The sequence below is a fragment of the Choloepus didactylus genome, chromosome 13, assembly GCF_015220235.1.
Source record: "Choloepus didactylus isolate mChoDid1 chromosome 13, mChoDid1.pri, whole genome shotgun sequence".
In the NCBI taxonomy this organism is placed as follows: domain Eukaryota; kingdom Metazoa; phylum Chordata; class Mammalia; order Pilosa; family Megalonychidae; genus Choloepus; species Choloepus didactylus.
This window is the reverse complement of record NC_051319.1, coordinates 78771931-78796470: the sequence shown is the minus strand read 5'-3', so window position 1 is coordinate 78796470 and position 24540 is coordinate 78771931. Positions and strand designations below refer to the sequence as shown.

Below are 24540 nucleotides of genomic sequence, written 5' to 3'. Positions count from 1 at the left end.
GGGTGAGGAAACCAAATTTCAGTAAGACAATCTCTGGGGGGGGGGGATGAAAACTTGGGGCTGCTTTCTTGGGTTGGAGCCTGACTCAAAATGAGAATGAAGGAGTGCTTCTATCAGCAGAGTGGCACTTGAGGGTCCATGATGTTTCAGACTTCCAGGGACCCAGGGATTTAGGGATGGGTTGATGCCATGCCTGGCCTTAAGTAGCTTGCAGTTGAGTCAATTTGGGGAGGCAGACCTACCGATAGGTGCCAGGATTTATGCTATAGGAACATGGAGTAGGGAGCAGTTCCAGTGCATGGCTCAAGAAGCTTCCATGGCAGAGAGGATGTCTGAGCCTTAGCTCAGCAGGTTGGTAAGAGGACAAAGGGCATTCCAAGCAGGAAAAACAACTTGTACAAAGACATCCCTGAAACAGTATGATAGGGCTCAGGAAGTTAGGGGTGGCTGGGGGTATCTGAGCCCAGGCAGGGGTGGCAGGAAGATCTGCTGTGGAAGTAGTTGAAGGATGTTGTTTGTGGCTAGCTGAGCAGCTCAGGGTGATGGGGAACCACCAGAGAATTCTAGACAAAGATGCCTCTGGTGTCCATGGAGAACCAAGGAGGGCTAAACCAAGGCAGGGAGTGTGAAGCGAAGCAAAGAGGCTTGAGAGGTTCCCAAGGTGGGTTCAACAGAGCTTGGCTGATGACTGGACACTGCCAGGGCAGGTAGAGAAGTGGGTAGCTGCTTAGTGCGTGATGTTGCCACTAATGGGGACCAGGAAACCCAGAGGAGTTAAAGGTGCCCAGGGACTTAGAAGTGGGCCCTGGCTGGGGGCAGTTGGAACAGCACTTGGGCTCAGCAGCAACGTGTGCACTGGGATGGAGACTGGGAGTCACCAGCATGTTGATGTAAAGACTCTTGGCCAGAGTCAGAGCAGGGAAACCCAGGAGCATCACTTTTAAGTGTATCTAGAATCTGCCTGGTCTCTGCATGCTAATGGCTGCTCTCTGGAGCAGAACATTGTCTGATTCCCACAGAGACAGCCCTAAACATACCTGGATAGGTCTGTTGGGGGACAGAGCTGAAGTCTGTGCTCCAGTAAGAAAGGGGCTGAGTGGCATTAATCACTGACCACGGGCCTCTCCAGCTGAAGAACAACAATGTTTAAATTTGAAAGCTGTTAGTCCACAGGCGTTGCGTCTTTGGTCTGTGGAATGCATTTGTAGTAAAGCTTTTTAGTAGATGGCAAAATACTGCTAGGAATTCCAGTGACAGATTTCCCTGAAAGCCCAGGCCTGTGTGCACAGGCACACACACACACAGCACTCACACATACCTTTTCCTGCTCAAAATGAGCATGGGCACCTGTTTGCAGGGAATATTTTAAAATCGTGCTCATTATGGCAAGAAATGGAGCCAGCTAATTGTTTCAGAAAACTCAGACCCTTCTGGGATTCTTTCTAGCACTCAGTGAGCAATTATAACTTGGTGCCTTCTTTAGAAGGATGAGATGGAAGGTCTTATCACAGAGCTTTTGCTGCCCTGCCAGTATCTCTCCAGAAGCAGTGCTAGAGCTGCATAAACTCTGTGGGACCTGTCAGCACAGCTGCCTCAGAGTACCCAGGAGTTCTCCTCTGCTGTTTGAGTTCTTGCTCTTTGGGACAGACTATTTGAGATACTCTAGGTGTCACAGAGATATTAGGGGTGGACTATGGCATTTTCTGACAATGCCCCCAGTATAGGGTTGGGGATCAGAGTAACAAGGACTCCTAGCTCTGCAGCCTCCTTGGTCATAGAGGCCTGGAGCTGTCATATTGGAGCTGGAGGGGTCCCATGCACCATGGGAGGTCGCCCACTTCATTCAAGTAGTGTGAGTATCAGTGTCCTTTAGGGAAGACTTCCCTGGTGTCCCCAGATCAGGCTGAGGGCCCCCTCACATGCCATCTCTCAAAACCCTGCACTTTCTCTTTGAAGCTCTCATCATGATTATGATTTAAATAACTGTGGGGTTATTTGTTGTCCACCTCCTCAACTAGCTCTGTGAGAGCAGGAACCACATGTGTCTTATGCACTGTGCTAAGATAGTTCCTGAAGCGAATACATGAATGAGCTGAATGCTTTTAGCAGGCATTTGAGATCTCAGTTGTGGTGCTACACTAGTGATTTAGTCAGGGGCAGCCCTCAATGAGTTTGCCCTCTAAGATGGGACAGACAGAGGTATGTGCACTCTGCTATTGTGGCATAAAGCCCATGGGAGCCCAAAGGATGGAGCAGCTGATCTGAGCACTCAGGGAAGGTTTGGCAGAGGGCAGAATGTCCATGTGAGGTCCTGACAAAAGGGAACTGCTACTGCAAAAGCAGGGAAAAAAACAACATTTGTATGGTTCCCTGTATCTGAGTTAGACCAGAGTGGCACAGGCAAAGCTGGAAAGAGGGGGCCGCACCTGGATTTCTAGGGCCTTTGCATAGTAGGCCATCCCTTTTAAGTGTATCTAGAACCTGCCTGGTCCCTGCACGCTAATGGCTGCTCTCTGGAGCAGAACATTGTCTGATTGCCACAGAGGCCTGATTTTATTTTGGGGACCGTGGGTGGCTATAGAAAGCTTTTGGGACAGGGCCTTGGCATATTCAGGGCTGTGTGTACAAAGATGGCCCTGCCCACGGAGCGGAGGGTGGGCTAGAGGAGAGAGGAGACTTTTGTGATCATTTGGTTAACATAGTGATGGCTTGGACCCAGGCACAGTAGAGGTGCAGAGCAAGGGACCAGCACAGGAGCTGTTGGGGAAGGGGCATCCGCAGGACTGGGTGGCAATTTGGATGGGGATTCAGGGTAGAAGCAGGGGAAGGAAAAGACCCAACACCTCTTCCTTTTCTCTGGAGACAGACCTGTGCAGCCGCCAGGAAATGTTCAGAGGGCCTATTATTCCAACAAGGCTATACACTGAACTCTTGTAGCTGTTCTTGCCTCTTGCAGATAAAGAATTGTAAGTTGGGCATGCTGCTTTTGCCAAAGAACTTAGGTGTCTGGCTTTATATCTTCATTGTCAGGGCAAGTGACATAATTTTCTTTTCTTTTATGAAGTCTTTGACACATTTATCAGCCCTGGTCTCAAGTGTATAAAAATGCAATTATTAAACAGGTGTATAGAATGTAGCCAAGAAATCCCATTTTCTTTTACATTGTGTGGCATAAAGGCAAGGCACTTAAGAGCAGTCATTTTCAGCATAACTTTTAAATGGAAGTGGCTGATAAAATTGATGTCACGGTATAAAATGTGAAAAGCTGAGCCATCCTCTTCGGGGGCCAAACCACTCCAGCGGTGTGTATAAGCTGGGCTTGGCCAGCTCGGTGGCTGCAGGGCAATGCCACCTGAAGGCAGCACCTGTGCCTTCTAGGGGGCTGGAATGTTGGAGAAGGGGGAATCCAGGTGCATCGTCCCCAGTGATCCTGACAGGCCATCCTCTTGCCTTCACAGTGTGCTTGCTGATCCAGCTCTGGGACCACTGCCATGTCGAGCCGGGGCGGGAAGAAGAAGTCTACCAAAACCTCGCGGTCCGCCAAGGCGGGAGTCATATTCCCTGTGGGGCGGATGCTGCGGTACATTAAGAAAGGCCACCCCAAGTACAGGATTGGAGTGGGGGCACCTGTGTACATGGCTGCTGTGCTGGAGTATCTGACAGGTGAGTGTGTCTGACTCAACCCGTGGTCACCACTTCAGATTGCTGAGTTCTCATAGCTCTCCAAGGACTGAGATGACCTTTTTTTGTTTCTCCCAACTTTTTATTTTGAGACATTTCAAACCTTCAGAAAAGTTACAAGAAGAGTATGATGAACACTCATGTATCTTTGACCTACATTCACTGTTTGTTAACATTTTGCCATGTTTGCTTTATCCTCTCACCCCCACCTCCATAGCCCCATACCCTGCCTAGAGTTTTTGTGTGTTTCTGTGTGTGTGTGTGTGTGTGTGTGTGTGTGTGTGAGATACAGAATATGTACTCTATGTTTAGATTTTTCTAAGAGTCCCATTAATGTCCTTTGTAATTTTGTTTGTTTTGTTTCCTGGTCTAGAATCCTTGTCAGGATTACATATTGCATTTGGTTTTCAGGTTTCTTTAGCTTTATTTAGGCTAGAATAATTCCCCAGCTTTTTTTTTTTTTTTAAATTTTTAATGACACTGACATTTCAAAGAGCCTGGGGCCTATTGTTTTACAAAACATTCCTCAATCTGGGTTGGTCTCATGGTCAGATTCAAGCTAAACATTTTTGTCAGGAGAATTGCTTTGGTGATGTTGAGTCCTTCTCTGTGCATCTCATCAGGAGGCACATAATGTTGGCTTGTCCTGTCATTGGGGAGTTCAGTTTGGTTGTTTGGTTAAGGTAGTGTCTGCCAGCTTTCTGTATATCCTGCACCACAGTGGTCTTTCACTTGTTGGCTGTAAGATCCAGTGATGATCTTACCTGAACCTTTTATTACTATGGTGGTTATAAAATAGTGAAATTTCCATTTCTGTCATTCCTTCCTAGTTGGCACTCTTCTGTAAAGAAGAGCCTTCTCCAGGCCCACCCCTTCTTTTTTTTTTTTTTTTTTTTTTTAATCATCATTTTATTGAGATATATTCACATACCACACAGTCATACAAAACAAATTGTACTTTCGATTGTTTACAGTACCATTACATAGTTGTACATTCATCACCTAAATCAATCCCTGACACCTTCATTAGCACACACACAAAGATAACAAGAATAATAATTAGAGTGAAAAAGAGCAATTGAAGTAAAAAAGAACACTGGGTACCTTTGTCTGTTTGTTTCCTTCCCCTACTTTTCTACACATCCATCCATAAACTAGACAAAGTGGAGTTTGGTCCTTATGGCATTCCCAATCCCATTGTCACCCCTCATAAGCTACATTTTTATACAACTGTCTTCGAGATTCATGGGTTCTGGGTTGTAGTTTAATAGTTTCAGGTATCCACCACCAGCTACCCCAATTCTTTAGAACCTAAAAAAGGTTGTCTAAAGTCCACCCCTTCTTTTTATTTATATTTTTTAGTATCAGTGCTGGCTCGTGGACTTTTTTTTTTTTTTTTCATATTTAAATCCATGTTTTATTCTTTTCAGCAGTGACTGCATAAATTGGAATTACAGTATGATGGTTAATCTTATATGTCAACTTGGCTAGGTTAGGGTGTCCAGTTGCTTGGTCAAATACTGTATTAGTTGTCAGTGGAAGAATTTTGTAGACAGGATATGCATCTACCATCATTATGGAATTACCCTCCATAATGTGGGTGGACCTCACCCAACCAGTTGAGGGTTCCAGAGGTCAGAAAAACTTCCATCTTAAGAATTAACTCTTGCTGGAATTTCCAGCCTGTCAGCTTTTCCTGGGAATTTTGGCTCAGGTCTTCAACATTACTTTTTTAAAAAAATTCAGTATTATTGAGATATATTCACATACCATACAATCATCCATGGTGTACAATCAGCTGCTCACAGTACCATCATATAGTTGTGCATTCATTACCTCAATCTATTTTTGAACATTTTCCTTACACCAGAAAGAATCAGAATAAGAATTAAAAATAAATGTAAAAAAGAACACTCAAATCATTCCCCCCAAACCACCCTATTTTTCATTTAGTTTTTGTCCCCCTTTTTCTACTCATCCATCCACACACTGGATAAAGGGAGTGCAATCCACAAGGTTTTCACAATCACACTGTCACCCCTTGTAAGCTATATTGTTATACAATCGTCTTTAAGAGTCAAGGCTACTGGGCTGGAGTTTGGTAGTTTCAGGTATTTACTTCTAGCTATTCCAATACATTAAAACCTAAAAGGTGTTATAGTGTGTAAGAATGTCCACCAGAGTGACCTCTCGACTCCATTTGAAATCTCCCAGCCACTGAAGCTTTATTTCATTTCATTTCACTACCCCTTTTGGTCAAGAAGATGTTTTTAATCCCACGATGCCGGGTCCAGATTCATCCCCGGGAGTCATATCCTGTGTTGCCAGGGAGATTTACACCCCTGGGAGTCAGGTCCCACGTAGGGGGGAGGGCAGTGAGATCACCTGCCAAGGTGGCTTAGTTAGAATGGCTCATGGACTTTTTAATTTAGTAGGTTATAATCAATTCTTGTCCTTTCTTATTTTGATGCACAAATTGTCTCTCATTTCTCCAGTGGAAGTCCTTCAAGCTGCTTCTTGTGTCCTTCTGCATTTCTCTGTCGGTTTCAGTACATTTCTTTGCTTTCTGACCCAATAAGATGTTTCAGTCTCACCTTGGACTTTCCCTGCCCTGGTCCTGGAATCTGCCATCTCTTCCACGAGTCCTGGGTCCTTTTCACAGATACGATCGTATCTGCGGCTCCATAGCAATCCTAGGAGGCCAACTGGGCAGGAATACTAACTCCATTTTTAAAGATGAGAAAGCCAGCTCTCAGAGCATCAAAGGGCTTGCTTGGAGTCTCATACAACCGGTAAGGGATTCAGAAGGGCCTAGATGCTGCTTTCCTATCTTAATGCTTTTACCAGTTAATGCTCAATGCATGATCAGGGTAGGTCTATAGGCAACCAGAGGGAGAAACCTCTCCTACACAGTCATAGGGCATGTAAAGTTTTTGTTGAAAGTATTTAGTCACAGGAAGTAATAGGAGTTACAGTTGGGAGGCGTTTTGGGACCTTGGCCCCTCTGCTTGACAGAGACTCTTACGGGTGGTCTGCCTGATAGTGGGTGCACACCACAATGGGGGACTCCATAACTGGGCATTATTCTCACTTTATAGTTGAGAAAACAGAGAAACCAGAATTTGGATGACACATCCAGGGAAGTCACATATGACATTTAGTTAGCCAGGGAGACCAAGGGAGAAGTCACTGGAGAGGAAGCAGAGGATATTCTCTAGTTCTCCCTGGCAGTTTACATGCTGTGCGACTTAGAGTGAGTCACTTAACCTCTCTGGGCCCCAGTTTTCTTACAGATCAAATGGAGACAACAGTCCCTGCTCCACCAGCTCCATGCTGCTGTGAGAGCCAAAGGGGTTTTGTTTGCGCATAATGGGAAAGCTGGTGTGCTTTGCAACCCAACCAGCCCATGTTTCCTAGTTCCTGAACACCATGATATCCCTGTTCTTGGGACACTATCACCATCATTAGGCCAAGTACAATATAAATTTCATTTCTCTTGCCAGCTTCCTCTTTTTTGGTTGTAGGGGCAAGAGACAGTTACCATTGCTACATCATATCTCAGGCAGTTAATTTCTGTGCTTGGCTAGTTCTGAATCTGAGCACAGTGCTTGTGAGGTTGAAGTCAGAGGGTCAGTCCTTGTGGGGGCCTGAAACCATGACTCTGCTTATACTCACACTCATTGTCCCTCTCCACAGCTATAGGTGGTGTATGGTAGTGGTCACAAAGGGGAATGGGAATGCTCAGGGCAGCCCATCACTATAGCTGGAAAGTAGCTCAAAGCAAATCCTTATTGGGAGGTCAGTTATGGCAACTCCTGTACATTAAAGAATAATACATTTATATTTTTAAAGTTTTATAAGGTCCTTCCAGCAGAGAGATTGTTAGCTGACTGAGTCATTTCCTATGCCTGTTTGTAGCACTGAGTCACTGGCGTGAGCATTGCCCAGTGTTCATCCCCACCACAGTGTCTGGCCTGAGTGGTCAGTGCTGTGCTCAGTCAGTGCTATGGACCCTTGCGTCCTGTTTCCTGATGGGGTGGGAGCTGAACTCTGGGGCCATGTCCAATGAAAACGCTGCTCTGCTCCATCTCTCAAAACAGCACTATGTGCCCTACTCACCACTCTTGGAAGGTGACCAGCTTAAGCCCATTGGATGGGGAACATGGATCTCATGGGTGAGTGGAAGTTCTAGGTCATCAGCTCGCTCAGAATTTTGGTTTTGGTCCCAGAATGAGAAGGAAGGGTGGTTCAAGCCCTCTTTATGCTCTTCCCTTTGCTTTTTTTTTTTTTTTTTTTAAAATCATCATTTTATTGAGATATATTCACATACCACGCAGTCATACAAAACAAATCGTACTTTCGATTGTTTACAGTACCATTACATAGTTGTACATTCATCACCTAAATCAATCCCTGACACCTTCATTAGCACACACACAAAAATAACAAGAATAATAATTAGAGTGAAAAAGAGCAATTGAAGTAAAAAAGAACACTGGGTACCTTTGTCTGTCTGTTTCCTTCCCCTATTTTTCTACTCATCCATCCATAAACTAGACAAAGGGGAGTGTGGTCCTTATGGCTTTCCCAATCCCATTGTCACCCCTCATAAGCTACATTTTTATACAACTGTCTTCGCGATTCATGGGTTCTGGGTTGTAGTTTGATAGTTTCAGGTATCCACCACCAGCTACCCCAATTCTTTAGAACCTAAAAAGGGTTGTCTAAAGTGTGCGTAAGAGTGCCCTCCAGAGTGACCTCTCGGCTCGTTTTGGAATCTCTCTGCCACTGAAGCTTATTTCATTTCCTTTCACATCTCCCTTTTGGTCAAGAAGATGTTCTCCGTCCCATGATGCCGGGTCTACATTCCTCCCCGGGAGTCATATTCCACGTTGCCAGGGAGATTCACTCCCCTGGGTGTCCGATCCCACGTAGGGGGGAGGGCAGTGATTTCACCTTTCAAGTTGGCTTAGCCAGAGAGAGAGGGCCACATCTGAGCAACAAAGATCTTCCCTTTGCTTTTGTTTCACTGAACACCCTTTTTCATTCATTCCAAACACTTACTGAGCACCTGCTGCATGCTGGGCACTGTGTTAGGTTCTCTATGAGAGCACAGGAATAATCAGGTCAGAAAAAGTCTCTCCATGGAGCTCTCAGTCTAGTCTGGGAGAGGGACAACCATCCAGCCCAAGTGATTAGACTGTGGTAAGTGCCATAGAGGGCATAAACAGGCAAAAGGGATTAACTAGCCAGGGAAGGGTTCTCTGAGGAGGAGACATTAGCTAAGACCTGGAAAAGAAGATGGTGACAGCCAGCCCTGCTGAGAGCGGAGAGGGGGGCTCTGCCATCCTCTCGTCTGTGCTTGCTGCACCTACTGGGTACCAGCCCCTTCCCAGAGCTCAGGAAAGATATGAAAAGAGGGAGGAGCTGGAAAGCCAGCCTCCAGCAGCTTAGGGTCTTGTCGAAGATGTGATAAAGAGCGTTCTCTAAGACAAGGCAGACATCTAAGGGAAGCGCTGTCTGTCTGGCAGGTGCTCCTGAGAGCTATAATGTGCCTGGCACTGGGATACAGCCCAGAACAAGACCTGTCCCCACTTCTAAGAACTTCCTGTCCAGAGAACAGTAAAGGCAAGAAAGAGGCAGTGATGATACAGGACCATATGTGGTGCAGTGGGAAAAACTGAGGGGCCTTCGAGTGGGTGTCAGAAAATGTTTCCTTGGAGATGAGACCTGAAGTATGCAAGGGAGGAGCTAGCCAGGTAATCAGGGGATTCAGAGCAAGGATGACATTCCTGGGGACCTGTGCAGGCAGGGATGACTTCACAGAGGAGTTAGTTGGCTCTGAGCTGACAGTTGTCAGAGACCCAGCCCACAGCCACGTTCCAGGTTGCCCTCCTGGGTTTGCCTTTGCTCCTGGCTCCTGAGGACCCTCCTTCTCCTGAAAGTCTCTGGATCCCCTGTGATTCCTGGGCCACAGAGCTTGAGGCTCAGTAACAGTGGGGCTGGAGGCCACCACCTGTGATGCCAAGCTGCTGGTCCCTGATGTAGCCTGGGCTGGAACAAACTCCAGGCTTTAGAAAGTTCTCAAGTCCAGTGTGTGGGATCCAAGTCAGAGAGTGGAAAGCTCACAGGCAGTGTAGTTGAGTGTTCTGGATTTATTTACACTCTGACTCTGCTGCTCATCAGTTGTGCAATCTTGGAGAAATCACGCCATGCCTCTAAACTTTAAGAGTCCTGTTTTCTAAAATGTAGATAAGCCCTTGAGCCCTTGGGGTCACTGTGTGGATGAGGTGTGAAAGAGGTCTGAAACTGTAAAGGGTTAAGCCAAATGAGAATTAGGTTTTTTCTTACTAGGTCCTCATTTTGACCTGATAGGCTGATACTCCCTCCTGTGACAGCCTTGGTTTTTTTTTTTTCAGTGACTCAGAATGTTTTTAACCTTTATGTTTAGATGAGGCTGTGACCAGTGTGCATGCTCTGCCATGTTCTACCATGTTTACTTTATTCAGTCTTTGCACACATCCCTGCATTGACACAGGCTGACACATCCACCGAATGGTTGTCCTCTTGGATATTACGCCCTTCTAAAGGGGCTCCCAAAGTCAGCTTGTACGAATGGTGGCTAGTCCAGGCTTGGGAGCATGACCTCTAAGGACCTGTTAACCAGTTAACCACAGCTGTTCTTCTTATCTAGTTGTCACCTAAAGGGTCCTGTGAAGGGATATTTTTCTTCTCTCTTTGGCCCAGACTCTTATAGGTGGCATATACAATTGCAGGCATGGTGATAGGGGCCCGTTTGAAATAACCAGGTGTTTTAGTTTCCTGGACTGCTCAGGCAAATACCATGCAGTGGTTGGCTTAAATAATGGGAATTTATTTGCTCACAGTTTTGAGACTAAAAGTCCAAATCAAGTCATCATCAATCAATGCTTTCTTCCTGAAGACTCACATTCTGGGACTGGCTTCCAGTGATCCTTGGTCCTTGGCTTCTCTGTCACATGGCAATGCACATGGTGGCCTCTACTGGCCTCTCCTGTCCTCCCCTGGCCTCTCCATTCTCTTTCAGGTTCAGTTGATGTTCAATTTCTGGCTGTTCCTTCTGTGGCTTTCTCCCTTTCTGCCTGAATTTAACTCAGCTTATAAAATACTCCAGCAGTAGGATTAAAACCCATCCTGATTCAGTTGGGCCACACCTTGACTGAAGCAACCTCATCAAAAGGTCCTTACAGTGGGTTCACATGCACATGAATGGATTAAGTTTAAGAACATGTTTTTCTGGGGTACATAGCTCCAAACTGTCATACTAGGGCAGGCCTTCTGCCTTGCAAAGGCCCCAGTGGAAGGACTGGAGAAGGTCTGGATGCTTAGAGGTTTAATAGGACTGCTGAGCTAGAAGGACCACCTAGAGCAGAGAGCTGACATCTCCTTGGTGACCAGCTCTGGGGACTACTTGGGATTCCACTGTTTGATACCAAGTTCAGTGCAAATCAGGTAGAAGCAGTAGAGCTGGATGGTTAAAAGTGTGAACCTTGATGCCAGACCTGCAGGTCACTCACATCTCTGGTGGTTTTATTGTCTGTAATTTGGGGATAACAATATTTGTCTCATAGGATTATTATGAGGCTGAAGTGAGAGACTGCACGTAAAGTGCTCATCTGTGTCTGACACATTGTAAGTGCCCAAATGTCAACTATTAACATTAGGAGTAGAGTGCAAGAGAAGAAGTGAGTTCCCAGTAATCCTATTCTGGCTGCAGAGGTGACTGTGGATTGTCCACTGTTAGGGATGATGGTGGGAGCTGTCACTGCCCACTCATATTTGCTGTCTTTTCTGCTGATCAAAACCTACACCTGTAAACTGTCTTGACAGCCTCAGGCCTATGCCCTCTAGTTTATTTCAAGCTGCCACCTGCCTTCTCCTCCCAAGGCCTACCTCACCCCAACAGCTCAAGATGCCCTGTTACCAGACTGTTCTGTTGGGTGTTGTGATGGTTAGGTTCATGTGTCAACTTGGCCAGGTGATAGTACCCAGCTGTCTGGTCAAGCAAACACTGGCCTAACAATTGCTGTGAGGACATTTGTGGCTGGTTAGTAAACCAACAGGCTGGTTTATTAAATCATCAGTCAATTGACTGCAGCTGTGACTGATGACTCACCAAAGGGCGTGCCTTCCACAATGAGAGAATGCAATTGGCTGGATTTAATCCAATTAATCAGTTGAAGGCTTATAAGCAAGACAGATAGAGGACCTTCCCTTCTTCTTCGGCTGCCCAGTGAAGCATTTCCTGAGAAGTTCGTCGAAGTTGCAAGTTCGTTTCCTGAGGAGTTCATCAAACCCATTTGTCAAAGATCCCAGTTCATTTCCTGAGGAGTTTGTCGAACTTGCCGGTTCTTTTCCTGAGGAGTTCATCGGACATCTTCCTTGGAGTCGACAGTTTGTTGACTGCTCTACAGAATTTGGACTCGTGCATACCCACAGTTGCGTGAGTCACTTTTACAAATCTGATAGTCACAGACACCTCTCATTGATTGTGTTTCCCTAGAGAACCCTAACTAATACAGGTGTCGAAGGCCACTTCTGTCCTGAGCTTCTGCCACATTCATGTAAACTTTCTTGGGGGATTTTCCAGGTTAGTGAGACCTGAGCATGTCCAGCTCTGGGGCTGTACTAGGCGGAGCTGAGGACAAACCAGTCCAAGAGTGTCTGAACTGGCAGCAGCCCTGCAGGTCAGGAGCGGCCAGAGTCCAGTTGCATGCTCTCTAGATCCAGGTGAGGAGTGAAGGGCATGTTCTCAAGCGCCAGCCATGCAAGTGCTCTCCCTTAGGGTCTACTCAAGGCTGGAATGGATGTGGGGAGGAGATGGTGGCCTTGCATCCTGTTCTGAAATTTGAAGCTGGCATCTGTTTGTACTCTTGGGTGCAGAGCCCAATCATCCGCCAAACTTAAAAGGAAAAAGCGACATCTGGAATAAGCATGGGTCTGGCGACCAGACAACTTTTCTGTGTCTCTGTGCGTCTAGCTCTGGCGCCCTGCTGGACTCTTCCCAGAGCCTCTTCCTGAGAAATGTGATGCTGCCTGCTCATCTCCTCAGTACTGTCTGGACCTTATTTACCACCCCCCCACCACACACACACACCTCCCTGGGTCCTTGATCTTCTATCTTGGGGGATTATAGTAGCCCCACATCTCAGGGTTGCAGTGAGGAATGAAACTGAATTTAAAACATTCAGCAAGCATGCATAGTAAACACTCAATACATGGTAGATAAAAATAAGTGTTGGGGAAACCGAGGGGCAGCCTCTGCCCAGCCATCATCTTTTTCCCCGTAATACTGTGGCTCCTTTTTCTTTAATGGTACTTAAAGGGAACGTGACTTGAGTTCGGCTTAGAAAGCCTCGTTGGAGACTCTCCCCTGTGCTTAGCATAATGCAGCACAGTGCTAGGGGGTGCACGAGACATAAAATAAAAAAACTTGACATGGCTTTTGCCCCAGTGGAATTCCCATAGATGTTAGGGACACACAAGCACACAGACCACTAAGATAATGGGGAAGAAACAAGGGAAAAGTTAAAAGTACCTGAGTCTCACAGTATTGGAGGAAATGAGAAGTGTGTGGATGGTTAGGAAGGGCAAAGAGCAAGCACACTGGTGATGGGATGATCTTAAATTATGGGACCAAGGCATTCAGCATTGCTCAAACTGTTCAGCAAAACCTAGCTGTTTGGTGAAATTTAAGAGGTTTTCCAGCAGAAATAGGGTTCTATGACTGAAATTAGCAGACAACCAGATTCCTGTTCTCTTTTTGGAGATGGATATATGAATGACTTAATGAATGTCTCAGTAAATAAACTTGTTTTAAGTTTGGGAACCACTGAGTAAAACAGCTTTCTTTACCAAGGAATTCTCAGAGCCTATAACATGCTGGTGTCACTGTGACTCCTCAAGGGAAGGACATGTGAAATGTAGTGGTTCCCAAATTTTATCACAAAGTACTTTCAAGGAATACATATAGAGACACCTTTCACGATACAGTGTAGGGACACTTGTGTGTTAAACTCATTAGAAATGGAACTATGAGATGGGTTAAGTGAAGAAGCATAACCAAAAGCCACTGTAAAGAATGGGCTTTGGCCTAATTTGTTGTGACACTGAAGCACAAAGCTTGACTAGTAAGTAAGGAGACCCTCCTCCCTGCAGGGTCTGGCACAAAGAAAGTGATTAAATATTTAGTAAGTGAGGGTGTCCCTTTGGGAAGCTGTATGCTTATTCTGCTCTGTTAGGTTGCTCACGCTAACCTGGGGAGGACCTACCACACTCCAGGCCCTGTGCTAGTCACTGAGAGACAAGACAAGATTCTCTGCCTTCAAGGAGCTCACCATAGAAGGACATACCTTTGGATCAGTTTACTTGACATATGAGATTAATTCCTTCATGATGACTTTTTCTTTTTCCTTATCCAGCAACCCTGTAACATAGCCTGCTCACATACCTTACTCTACTAACTTATTTTCTAATGACTTAAACCTATTTTCACAAATCAAATCCCCCCTCAGAGGATTTCTCAACATTAAAGAGGATGAAAAACACTGGCTACCAGCCCTTAAGACTGAATGTCAACATCTTTGTAGTAAACATAGATCCTCCTGAGGTGATCACTCTGAGAAGTGTGTTGATTTGGACATCTAAGCTCTGATCTGTTTAAAAAACCCAGTGTCATAGTATTGCATCTCCACCTCTTCCAGACAAGGTAAGGCTGTGGCTAGAATATTGTTTTTTCTGTCTTGCTTGGATCTAATCTACAAAATGATGAAAACATCTGGATTTGTGTGTTTTAATCCCCCACTCCTTCTTTTCCGTTTTCCCAAGCCCTGCACCGTGACCACCCCCCCTCCCCCATGTTTCTTCCTTCTCCTCTCTCTTGTCAATGACCAGAACTTCCACACTCTTCTAACAGGCACCCAGCACCCTCTGATAGCCAGTGCTTCAATTTTACAGACTGGATGAGGTGCAGCTCTTGGGCTTGACCGCATCCTGCAATAAAACCCTAAGGAAATGGGGTGGTTGTTAAAAATGTACCTTGTTGTCTGGTGTTTTTTTTTTTTTGAGCAGCTTCATTGAGATAAATTCACATACCATACAATCCATCTAAATGTACAATCATTGTCTTCTAGTATATTCACAGATTTGTGCATACACCACACAGTCAATTCTAGAACATTTTCACCATGAAGAGGGTTCACTATGTTATATAGTCCCATGTTTTATCTTCTGGTTTTCCTTCTAGTAACGTACACAACCCTAAACTTTCCCTTTGTACCACAATCACACCCACACATCATCACTGTCAGTTGTACTCACTATGTGCTCCCATCACCTCTATCCATTTCCAGACATTTACAATAAATCTTATTGCATATTTTGCACTAATTAAGCATCAGCTCCCTATCCTTTGCCCTCATTTTATCTTCTGACCTGTGTTCTAGATATTACCACCATGAGTTTGCTGGTTATATTTAGTTCCTATTAATGAGGTCATACAACACTTGCCCTCTTGTGTCTGAACTATTTCACTCAACATAATGTCTTTAAGGTTCAACCATGTAGTCACATACATCATGATTTCATTTCTCATTGTTTATCCATTCTTCGGTTGATGGACACCTGAGTTGTTTCCATATTTTGGCAATTGAAAATAATACTGCTTTGAGCACCAATGTGCAAATGTCTGTTTGCATCCCTGTTTTCTGTTCTTCTGAGTATACATTTAGTGGCAGGATTCCTGGATCATATGGCAGTTTGCTACTTAGCTTCCTGTGGAACCGCCAAACTGTCTTCCACAGCAGCTGCACCATTTTACATTCCCACCAACAGTGAATAAGTGTTCCTATTTCTCTACATCCTCTCCAACACTTGCAGCTTCCTATTTTTTTAAATAGTGGCCATTATAGTAGGTGTGAAATGTTAAACTCATTATAGTTTTAATTTGCATTTCCCTAATAGCTAGTGATGTTGAACATATTTTCGTGTGCTTTCTAGCCATTTTTATTTCCTCTTTGTAAAAATGTCTGTTCATGTTTTTTGCCCATTTTTTAAAAATTCAGTTTTATTGAGATATAGTCACATATCATACAGTCATCCGTGGTGTGGAATCAACTGTTCACAGTACCATCAGATAGTTGCACATTCATCACCCCAATCTATTTTTTTGAACATTTTCCTTATACCAGAAAAAAGTAAAAATAAGAATAAAAAAAATATAAAGGAACACCCAAATCATCCCCTGCCACCCTGTTTTTCATTTAGTTTTTGTCCCTATTTTTCTACTCATCCATCCAGACACTGGACAAAGGGAGTGTGATCCACAAGGCTTTCACAATCACTCTGTCACCCCTTGTAAGCTACATTGTTACATAATCGTCTTCAAGAGTCAGGGCTACTGGGTTGGAGTTTGATAGTTTCAGGTATTTACTTCTAGCTATTCCAATACATTAAAACCTAAAAAGGGTTATCTGTATAGTGCATAAGAGTGCCCACCAGAGTGACCTCTCAACTCTGTTTGGAATCTCTCAGGCACTGAAACTTTGTTTTGTTTCTTTTCGCATCCCCCTTTTGGTCAAGAAGATGTTCCCAGTCCCATGATGTAGGGTCCAGATTCATCCTCTGGAGTCATATCTTGTGTTGCCAGGGAGATTTACTTCCCTGGGAGTCAGATCCCACGTAGTGGGGTGGTTTTGCCCAGTTTTTAGTTGGCTTTTTTTGTCTTTTTATTGTTGAGTTGTAGGATTACTATATATTGTGGATATTAATCCCTTATTGGATATGTGGTTTCCAAATATTTTCTCCCATTGAGTAGGCTGCCTTTTCACCCTCTTGACAAAGTCCTTTGTAGCACTGAAATATTCAATTTTGAGGAGATTGCATTTATCTGTTTTTTCTTTCTTTGTGCTTTGGATATAAGGTCTAAGAAACCACCTCCTTCCACAAGATCTTGAAGATGCTTCCCTAATATTTTCTTCTAGGAGTTTTATGGTTCTGGCTTTTATATTTAGATCTTTGATTCATTTTGAGTTAATTTTTATGTAAGGTATAAGGTAGGGGTTCTCTTTCATTCTTTTGGATATGGGTATCTAGTTCTCCCAGCAGCACTTGTTGAAGACACTGCTCTGTCCCAGTTGAGTGGACTTGGAAGCCTTGTCAAAAATCAATTGACCATAGATGTGAGGATCTCTTTCTGAACTCTGAATTCGATTCTGTTGGTCAGTGTGTCTATCTTTATGCCAAAACCATGCTGGTTTTTTTTTTTTTTTTTAACCACTATAGCTTTGTAATATGCTTTAAAGTCAGGAAGTGGGAGTCCCTGCAACTTTGTTTTTCTTTTTTCAAGATGTTTTTGGCTATTCATGGCCCTTTACCCTTCCAAATAAATTCGGTAATTGGCTTTTCCAATTCTGCTTAGTAGGCTGTTAGAATTTTGATTGGTATTGCCTTGAATCTGTAAATCAGTTTGGGTAGAATTGACATCTTAATAATATTTAGTCTTTCAATCCATGAACGTGGAATGTCCTTCCATTTATTTAGGTCTTTGATTTCTTTTAGCAATGTTTTATAGTTTTCTTGATACAGATCCTTTACATCCTTGGTTAAGTTTATTCATAGGTATTTGACGGTTTTAGATGCTGTAGTAAATGGGATATTTTTTTCTGATTTCCTCTTCAGATTACTCATTACTAGTATATAGAAACACTACTGTTTTTTTACTAAGATTTATTCGGATACCATACAATCATCCAAAGTATACAATCAATTGGTCACATTACCATCATTAGTTGTTTATTGATCACCCTGATCTATTTTTTTAACATTTTCCTTGTACCAGAAAAAGTGATAATAAAAATAAAAAAAAATAGTGAAAAAAGAACACCTAAATCGTCACCCCCCCTCCCGCCCTATTTTTCCTTTGGTTTTTTGCCTCCATTTTTCTACTCATCCATCCATACACTGGATCGAAGGAGTACAATCCACAAGGTTTTCAAAATCACCCTGTCACCCCTTGTAAGCTACATTGTCATACAGTCATCTTCAAGAATCAAGGCCACTGGGCTGGAGTTTGATAGTTTCAGTTATTTACTTCTAACTATTCCAATACATTAAAACCTAAAAAGTGTTATCTATATAGTGTGTAAGAATGTCCACCAGAGTGACCTCTCCACTTCATTTGTATTCTCTCAGCCACTGAAGCTTTATTTTGTTTCATTTCGCATCCCCTTTTTGGTCAAGAAGATGTTCTCGATCCCATGATGCTGGGTCCAGATTCATCCCCAGGAGTCAAATCTTGTGTTGCCAGGGAGATTTACATCCCTGGGAGTCAGATCCCACATAGAGGGGAGGGCAGTGAGATCACCTGCCAAGGTGGCTTAGTTAGAAAGAGAGGGCCACATCTTAGCAACAAAGAGGGACTCAGGGGGAGACTCTTAGGCACAATTATAAGCAGGCCCAGCTTTTCCTTTGCAATAACAGACCTCCTAAAGGCAAGTCTAATGATAGAGGGTTCAGCACATCAACCCGCCATTCCTCAGTATTCACGAGAACATCAGCAAGCATCCAGGTGAGGAAGCCCAACACCTCTGCATTTTCCCCCAGCTCCTCGGGGATTCTGCATATTTTTTTTCATTCTTTCTTTTTTTAAATTAACTTTCTCAAAAAACTCAAAAAACAAAAAAAAAACAAACACACACACAAAACCAGACCATAAAAAACCGTTTCAGACAAAACCAAAGCAAAGGAATAAGAAAAAAACACAAATATTCTAGAATAATAAATGTCCTAGAATTACTTCCAACATGTTCCTATTCTACCCCAAGAAAATATACAGACTATAACCCAGAAAAGGAATAAGAAAAACAGGTAACCTAAGATAACTACATTTCTGTGAATTTGTTCCTACCATACCCACTAGAAATTAACAGACCGTAGTCATTCCTGAGCGTTCCCAGAATGTTAAATTTACCCACAATAACTTATCTGTTCTTATTAGATTATCATTCCCCCTTCACTAATTGCTGTCTGTCGCTAGGGCCCCTACATTCTACATTATAAACCATTTATTTTACATTTTTCAGTGTTCACATTAGTGGTAACATATAGTATTTCTCTTTTTATGCCTGGCTTATTTTGCTCAGCATTATGTCTTCAGGATTTATCCATGTTGTCAAATGTGTCACGACATTGTTCCTCCTTACAGCCACGTAGTATTCCATGGTGTGACTATACCACATTTCATTTATCCACTCATCTGTTGAAGGACATTTGAGTTGTTTCCATCTCTTGGCAATTGTGAATATTGCTGCTATGGACATTGGCACGCAGATATCTCTTCATGTCATTGCTTTCAGATCTTCTGGGTATATACCAAGAAGTGTGATTGCTGAATCGAAGGGTAACTCTATACCTAGTTTTCTAAGGAACCGCCAGACTGTCTTCCGGAGTGGATATATCATTATACAGTCCCACCAACAATGAATAAAAGTTCCAATTTCTCCACATCCTCTCCAGTATTTGTAGTTAGCTGTTTGTTTAATGGCAGCCATTCTAATTGGTGTGAGATGGTATCTCATTGTGGTCTTAATTTGCATCACCCTAATACCTAGTGAAGCTGAACATTTTTTCATGTGTTTTTTTGGCCATTTGTATTTCCTCTTCAGAGATCTTTATTTCATATCTTTTGCCCATTTTATAATTGGGCTGTCTGTACTGTTGTTGAGTTGTAGGATTTCTTCATATATGCAAGATGTCAGTCTTTTGTCAGATACATGGTTTCCAAATATTTTTTCCCATTGAGTTGGCTGCCTCTTCACCTTTTTGACAAATTCCTTTGAGGTACAGAGCTTTTAAGTTTGAGGAGTTCCCATTTATCTATTTTTTTCTTTTGTTGCTTGTGCTTTGGATGTAAGGTCTAGGGAGTGACCTCCTAATACAAGGTCCTGAAGATGTTTCCCTACATTATCTTCTAGGAGTTTTATGGTATTGTCTCTTATGTTGAAGTCTTTAATCCATTTTGAGTTAATTTTTGTGTAGGGTGTGAGGTAGGGATCCTCTTTCATTCTTTTGGATATGGATATCCATCTCTCCAAGTACCATTTGTTGAAAAGACCAGTTCATTGGTTTTGGGGGCCTCATCAAAGATCAGTTGACTGTAGATCTGGGGGTTTATCTCCAACTTCTCAATTTGATTCCATTGATCAATATGTCTATCTTTGTGCCAGCACCATGCTTTTTTGACTACTGTGACTTTATAATCTTCAAAGTCAGGGAGTGTAAGTCCTCCCATTTCGTTTTTCTTTTTTAGAATGGTTTTAGCAATTTGAGGCATCTTCCCCCTCCAGATAAATTTGACAACCAGCTTTTCCAAGTCTTCAAAGTAGGTTGTTGGAATTCTGATAGGGATTGCATTGAATCTGTAGATGAGTTTCCATCCTTTCACTTTCAATTTCTTTGTGTCCCTGTGTCTAAGATGAGTCTCATGTATGCAACATATTGATGGTTCATATTTTTAAATCCATTCTGCCAATCTGTATCTTTTAATTGGGGGAGTTTAATCCATTTACATTCAACATTATTGTGAAGGCATTTCTTGAATCAGTCATCCTATCCTTTGGTTTATGTTTGTCAGATATATTTTCCCCCCTCTCTTTTAATGTCCTTTAATGTATCCATACTGAATCTTTTTAGTTCTGAACGTTTCTCCATACCTCTCCCTCCTTTCTTTGTTTCTCTGTCAGTAGGGCTTCTTTTAGTATCTCAAGTAGGGCAGGTCTCTTGTTAGCAAATTCTCTCAGCATTTGTCTGTCTGTGAAAATTTTAAGCTCTCCCTCAAATTTGAAGGAGAGCTTTGCTGGGTAAAGAATTCTTGGTTGGCAATTTTTCTCTCTCAGAATTTTAAATATGTCATGCCACTGCCTTATCGCCTCCATGGTAGCCGCTGAGTAGTCACTGCTTAGTTTTATGCTGTTTTCCTTATAAGTGGTGAAGTGCTTCTCTCTTGCTGCTTTCAGAACTTGCTCCTTCTGTTCAGCATTTGACAATTTGATCAGAATATGTCTCAGAGTGGATTTATTTGGATTTATTCTGTTTGGAGTTCGCTAGGCATTTATGATTTGTGTATTTATGTTTAGAAGGTTTGGAAAGTTTTTCCCAACAATTTCTTTGAATACTCTTCCTAGACCTTTACTCTTCTCTTCCTCTTCCGGAACACCAATGAGTCTTATATTTGTACATTTTACATTGTCCATCATATCCCTGAGATCTGTTACGATTTTTTCAATTTTTCCCCCATTCTTTCTTTTATTCTTTCTCTCTCTGTTCTGTCCTCTTCGAGCTCGCTCATTCGCTGTTCAGCTTTCTCCAGTCTAGTACTGTGAGTATTCATGATCTTTTTTATTTGATCGACAGTTTCTTTTCTTTCCATACGATCATCTATTTTTTTAATTTACTCTTGCAAATTCTTCTTTATGTTCTTCTAGGGTCTTCTTCATGTCCTTTATATCCTTTGCCATGATCTGGTTGTTTGTCATTAGTTCTTTGATTAATTGCTCCAAGTATTGTGTCTCTTCTGATCTTTTGATTTGGGTGTTTGGGTTTGGGTTATCCATATCTTCTGGTTTCTTCATATGCTTTAAAATTTTCTGTTGTTTTTGGCCTCTTCGCATTTGCTTATCTTGATGGGGTTCTTTCAGGATATGCAGGCTTCTTTGAACAAATATCTCTAATTTGTCAGAGCTACAGCTTGGTGGAGTACACTTTCTCTGACTAACCAGCAGGTGGCGTCCATAAGCCACCTATTCCCCTCAAGCCAGTTCTCCCCAACTTTGTCTTTGTCTTGGGTGGAGGTCTATATCTTGTATGAATCCACTTGGGGCACCAAATTTCCATGTGTAGTTGGTGCTGCCCGCCCTGAATGCAGGGGATGTGTCTGAGCGATTAGGAAAGGAGGGCGTCTTTCATAATCAAATCTCCTAGGTGTTCCTGGAGACTTAAAGCTGTTGTAGGAGTCGAAACTTTAGGTTCAGTCTCCCCACTGCCCCGCAAATCCCTGTATTGGTGTATGGTCCCTGGGACTTCCATGCAGTCCCGCCTCCAGGGGCCTCTGCAGGGGGAAGACAGTGCAATGTCACAGGTGAGCGCAGTTCGCAAGGGAAGTGCTGGGGCACTGCATCGTGCAGGGGTGTTCTCAGACTGCTGAAAAGATGGCTGTATGAGCATGGTTATTTTCCCTTTTTCTTGGACCTGTGCCTTCCTAGCTCTGGGACAGTTAGCTGTGGGTTTGCAAAAGGCTATCATCCATGCCAGCTACTGAGGCTTGTGCATTTTACGGGCTGGACTTCCCGCCGTGCTGGATTGTGTGGCTCTTGCTGCTGGCTCCGCAGCCTCTTTTGTGTTTTTAAACTAATGCCTCTCCAAACACCAACCCCTGGTTTTTCTGGACTGCGGCATGGCTGCTGGTTCCCCAGCAGGCTCGCTCACCCGTTTCAGAATGCAGACTCTCGGTTTCACCAAGTGCACAGTCCCTGTGGATTTACAGACCTTGACCAGCCAGTGCATTGCTGGAACTGGTATTCTGGAATGCTTTCTGTCGTTTATCTAGTGTTTTTCATGGAGACATTTTTTTGCCCTGTCTCTCCTAATCTGCCATCTTCCTCTCTCCTCTTGAGCATCACTTTTGCATCTGTCAGCAAGAGCAGCAGCATGCTGCAGGAAGCGTTAGGACTCCTTCTGGGTTGGTGGCGTCAGCTGGATCGAAATACTACTGATTTTTGCATGTTAATCTTGTATCTGTCACTTTGCTGAACTCATTTATTAGGTCTAGTAGCTTTGTGGTAATTTCTTGGAATTTCCCAGGTATTTATGGGATCGTGTCATCTGCAAATAGTGAAAGTTTTACTTCTTCATTTCCAATTTGGATGCCTTTTATTTCTTTTTCTTGTCTAATTGCTCTAGCTATAACTTCTAGCACAATGTTGAATGACGTTGGTGACAGTGGGCATCTTTGTCTTGTTCCTGATCTTAGAAAGTTTTGGTTTCTCACCGTTGAGTATGCTGTTAACTGTGGGTTTTTTGTATATGCCCTTTTATCTTGTTGAGGTTTCCTTCTGTTCCTATCTGTCGAAGTGTTTTTTATCAAGAAGGGGTGCTGGATTTTGTCAAATGCCTTTTCTGCTCAATTGAGATGATCATGGGGGTAGTTATCCTTCAACTTGTTAATGTGATGTATTATATTGTTGGATTTTTCTTGTGTTGAACCACCCTTGCATACTTGGGGTAAAACCCACTTGATAATGGTATATGCTTCTTTTAATGTTCAGTTGGATTTGATTTTCAGGTATTTTGTTGAGGATTTTTGTATCTGTATTCACTAGAGATGGGTCTGTAATTTTCCTTTCTTGTAGTGTCTTTTTTTTTAATGCAATTTTATTAAGATATATTCATATGCCATTCATTCCATCCAGAGTATACCATCAGGGGCTGTTAGTATCATCACAGTTGTACATTCATCACCACAATCAATTTTAGTACATTTTCATTACTCCAAAAAATATATATATACAAGAACACCCAAAACATCCCATATCTTTTATTCCCTTGCTATTGTTGACCTCTAGTATTGGTGTGGTACATTTGTTACTGTTGCTGAAAGAATATTAAAAATATTACTTCTAACTGAAGTCTGTAGTTTGCAATAGCTACTTTTCCCCCATATACTTCTATTATTAACTCCATGTAATAGTGTCATACATTCGTTCTAGTTCATGAAAGAACTTTTTAATATTTGTACTGTTAACAGTAATTGTCTATCACAAGATTCACTGTGTTATACATTTCCATGTTTTAACCTCTAGCTTTCCTACTGGTGACATACATGACTCTAAACTACCCCATTCAACCACATTCACATACAATTCAGCACTATTAATTATACTCACAATAACATGCTACTATCACTTCTATCGATTTCCAAAAGTTTAAGTTCAACCTAGTTAAAAATTCTGTACATATTAAGCAACTGTTCTCCATTCTTTAGCCTCATTCTATATTCTGCTAACATATATTCTAGATTTCATGTCTTTGTGTTTGCTAATTATAATTAGTTCATGTTAATGAGATCATACAATATTTACCCTTTTATGCTTGACTTATTTCACTCAACATAATGTCCTCAGGGTCCATCCATGTTGTCGCATGCTTCAGGACTTCCTTCCTTCTTAATGCTGTATAATATTCCATCATATGTATATACTACATTTTGTTTATCCATTCATCAGTTGAAAGACACTTGAGTTTTTTCCATCCTTTGGTAATTGTGAAGAATGTGACTATGAACATTGGTGTACAAGTGTCTGTTCAAGTCCCTGCTTTCCGATCTTCTGGGGATATACTAAGTAGTGGAATTGCCATATCATAAGGCAACTCTACACTTAGCTTTCTGAGGAACCACCAAACCATCTTACATAGCAGCTTTACCATTTTACATTCCCACCAGCAGTGAATAAGTGTTCCTATTTCTCCACATCCTCTCCAACACTTGTGATTTCCTGTTTGTTTAATAGCAGCCATGCTAGTAGGTGTGAAATGATCTTATGTGGTTTTGATTAGCATTTCCCTAATAGCTAGTGAATATGAGCATCTTTTCTTGTGCTTTTTATCCATTTGTATTTTCTCTTTGGAAAAATGTATATTCATGTCCTTTAGGCCCATTTGTTAAGTGGGTGTTTTTGTCTTTTTATCTTTGAGTTGTAGGATATCTTTATATATTCTGGATATCAAATCCTTATCAAATATTTTCTCCCATTGAATCAGCTGCCTTTT

At 42.6% G+C, this 24540-nt stretch overlaps 1 protein-coding gene across 5 annotated transcripts in view; it reads left to right on the top strand.

The window, feature by feature from the left end:
- The window catches only part of LOC119507572 (core histone macro-H2A.1), a 95635-nt gene that overhangs the window by 7248 nt on the left and 63847 nt on the right, over positions 1–24540 (top strand). For all 5 annotated transcript variants that reach the window (XM_037800733.1, XM_037800732.1, XM_037800735.1 and 2 more), the window contains exon 2: positions 3459–3663. In XM_037800733.1, coding sequence (XP_037656661.1) covers positions 3492–3663 — 172 coding nt within the window. In that variant the 5' untranslated portion in view covers positions 3459–3491. The remainder of the gene's footprint in view (positions 1–3458; positions 3664–24540) is intronic.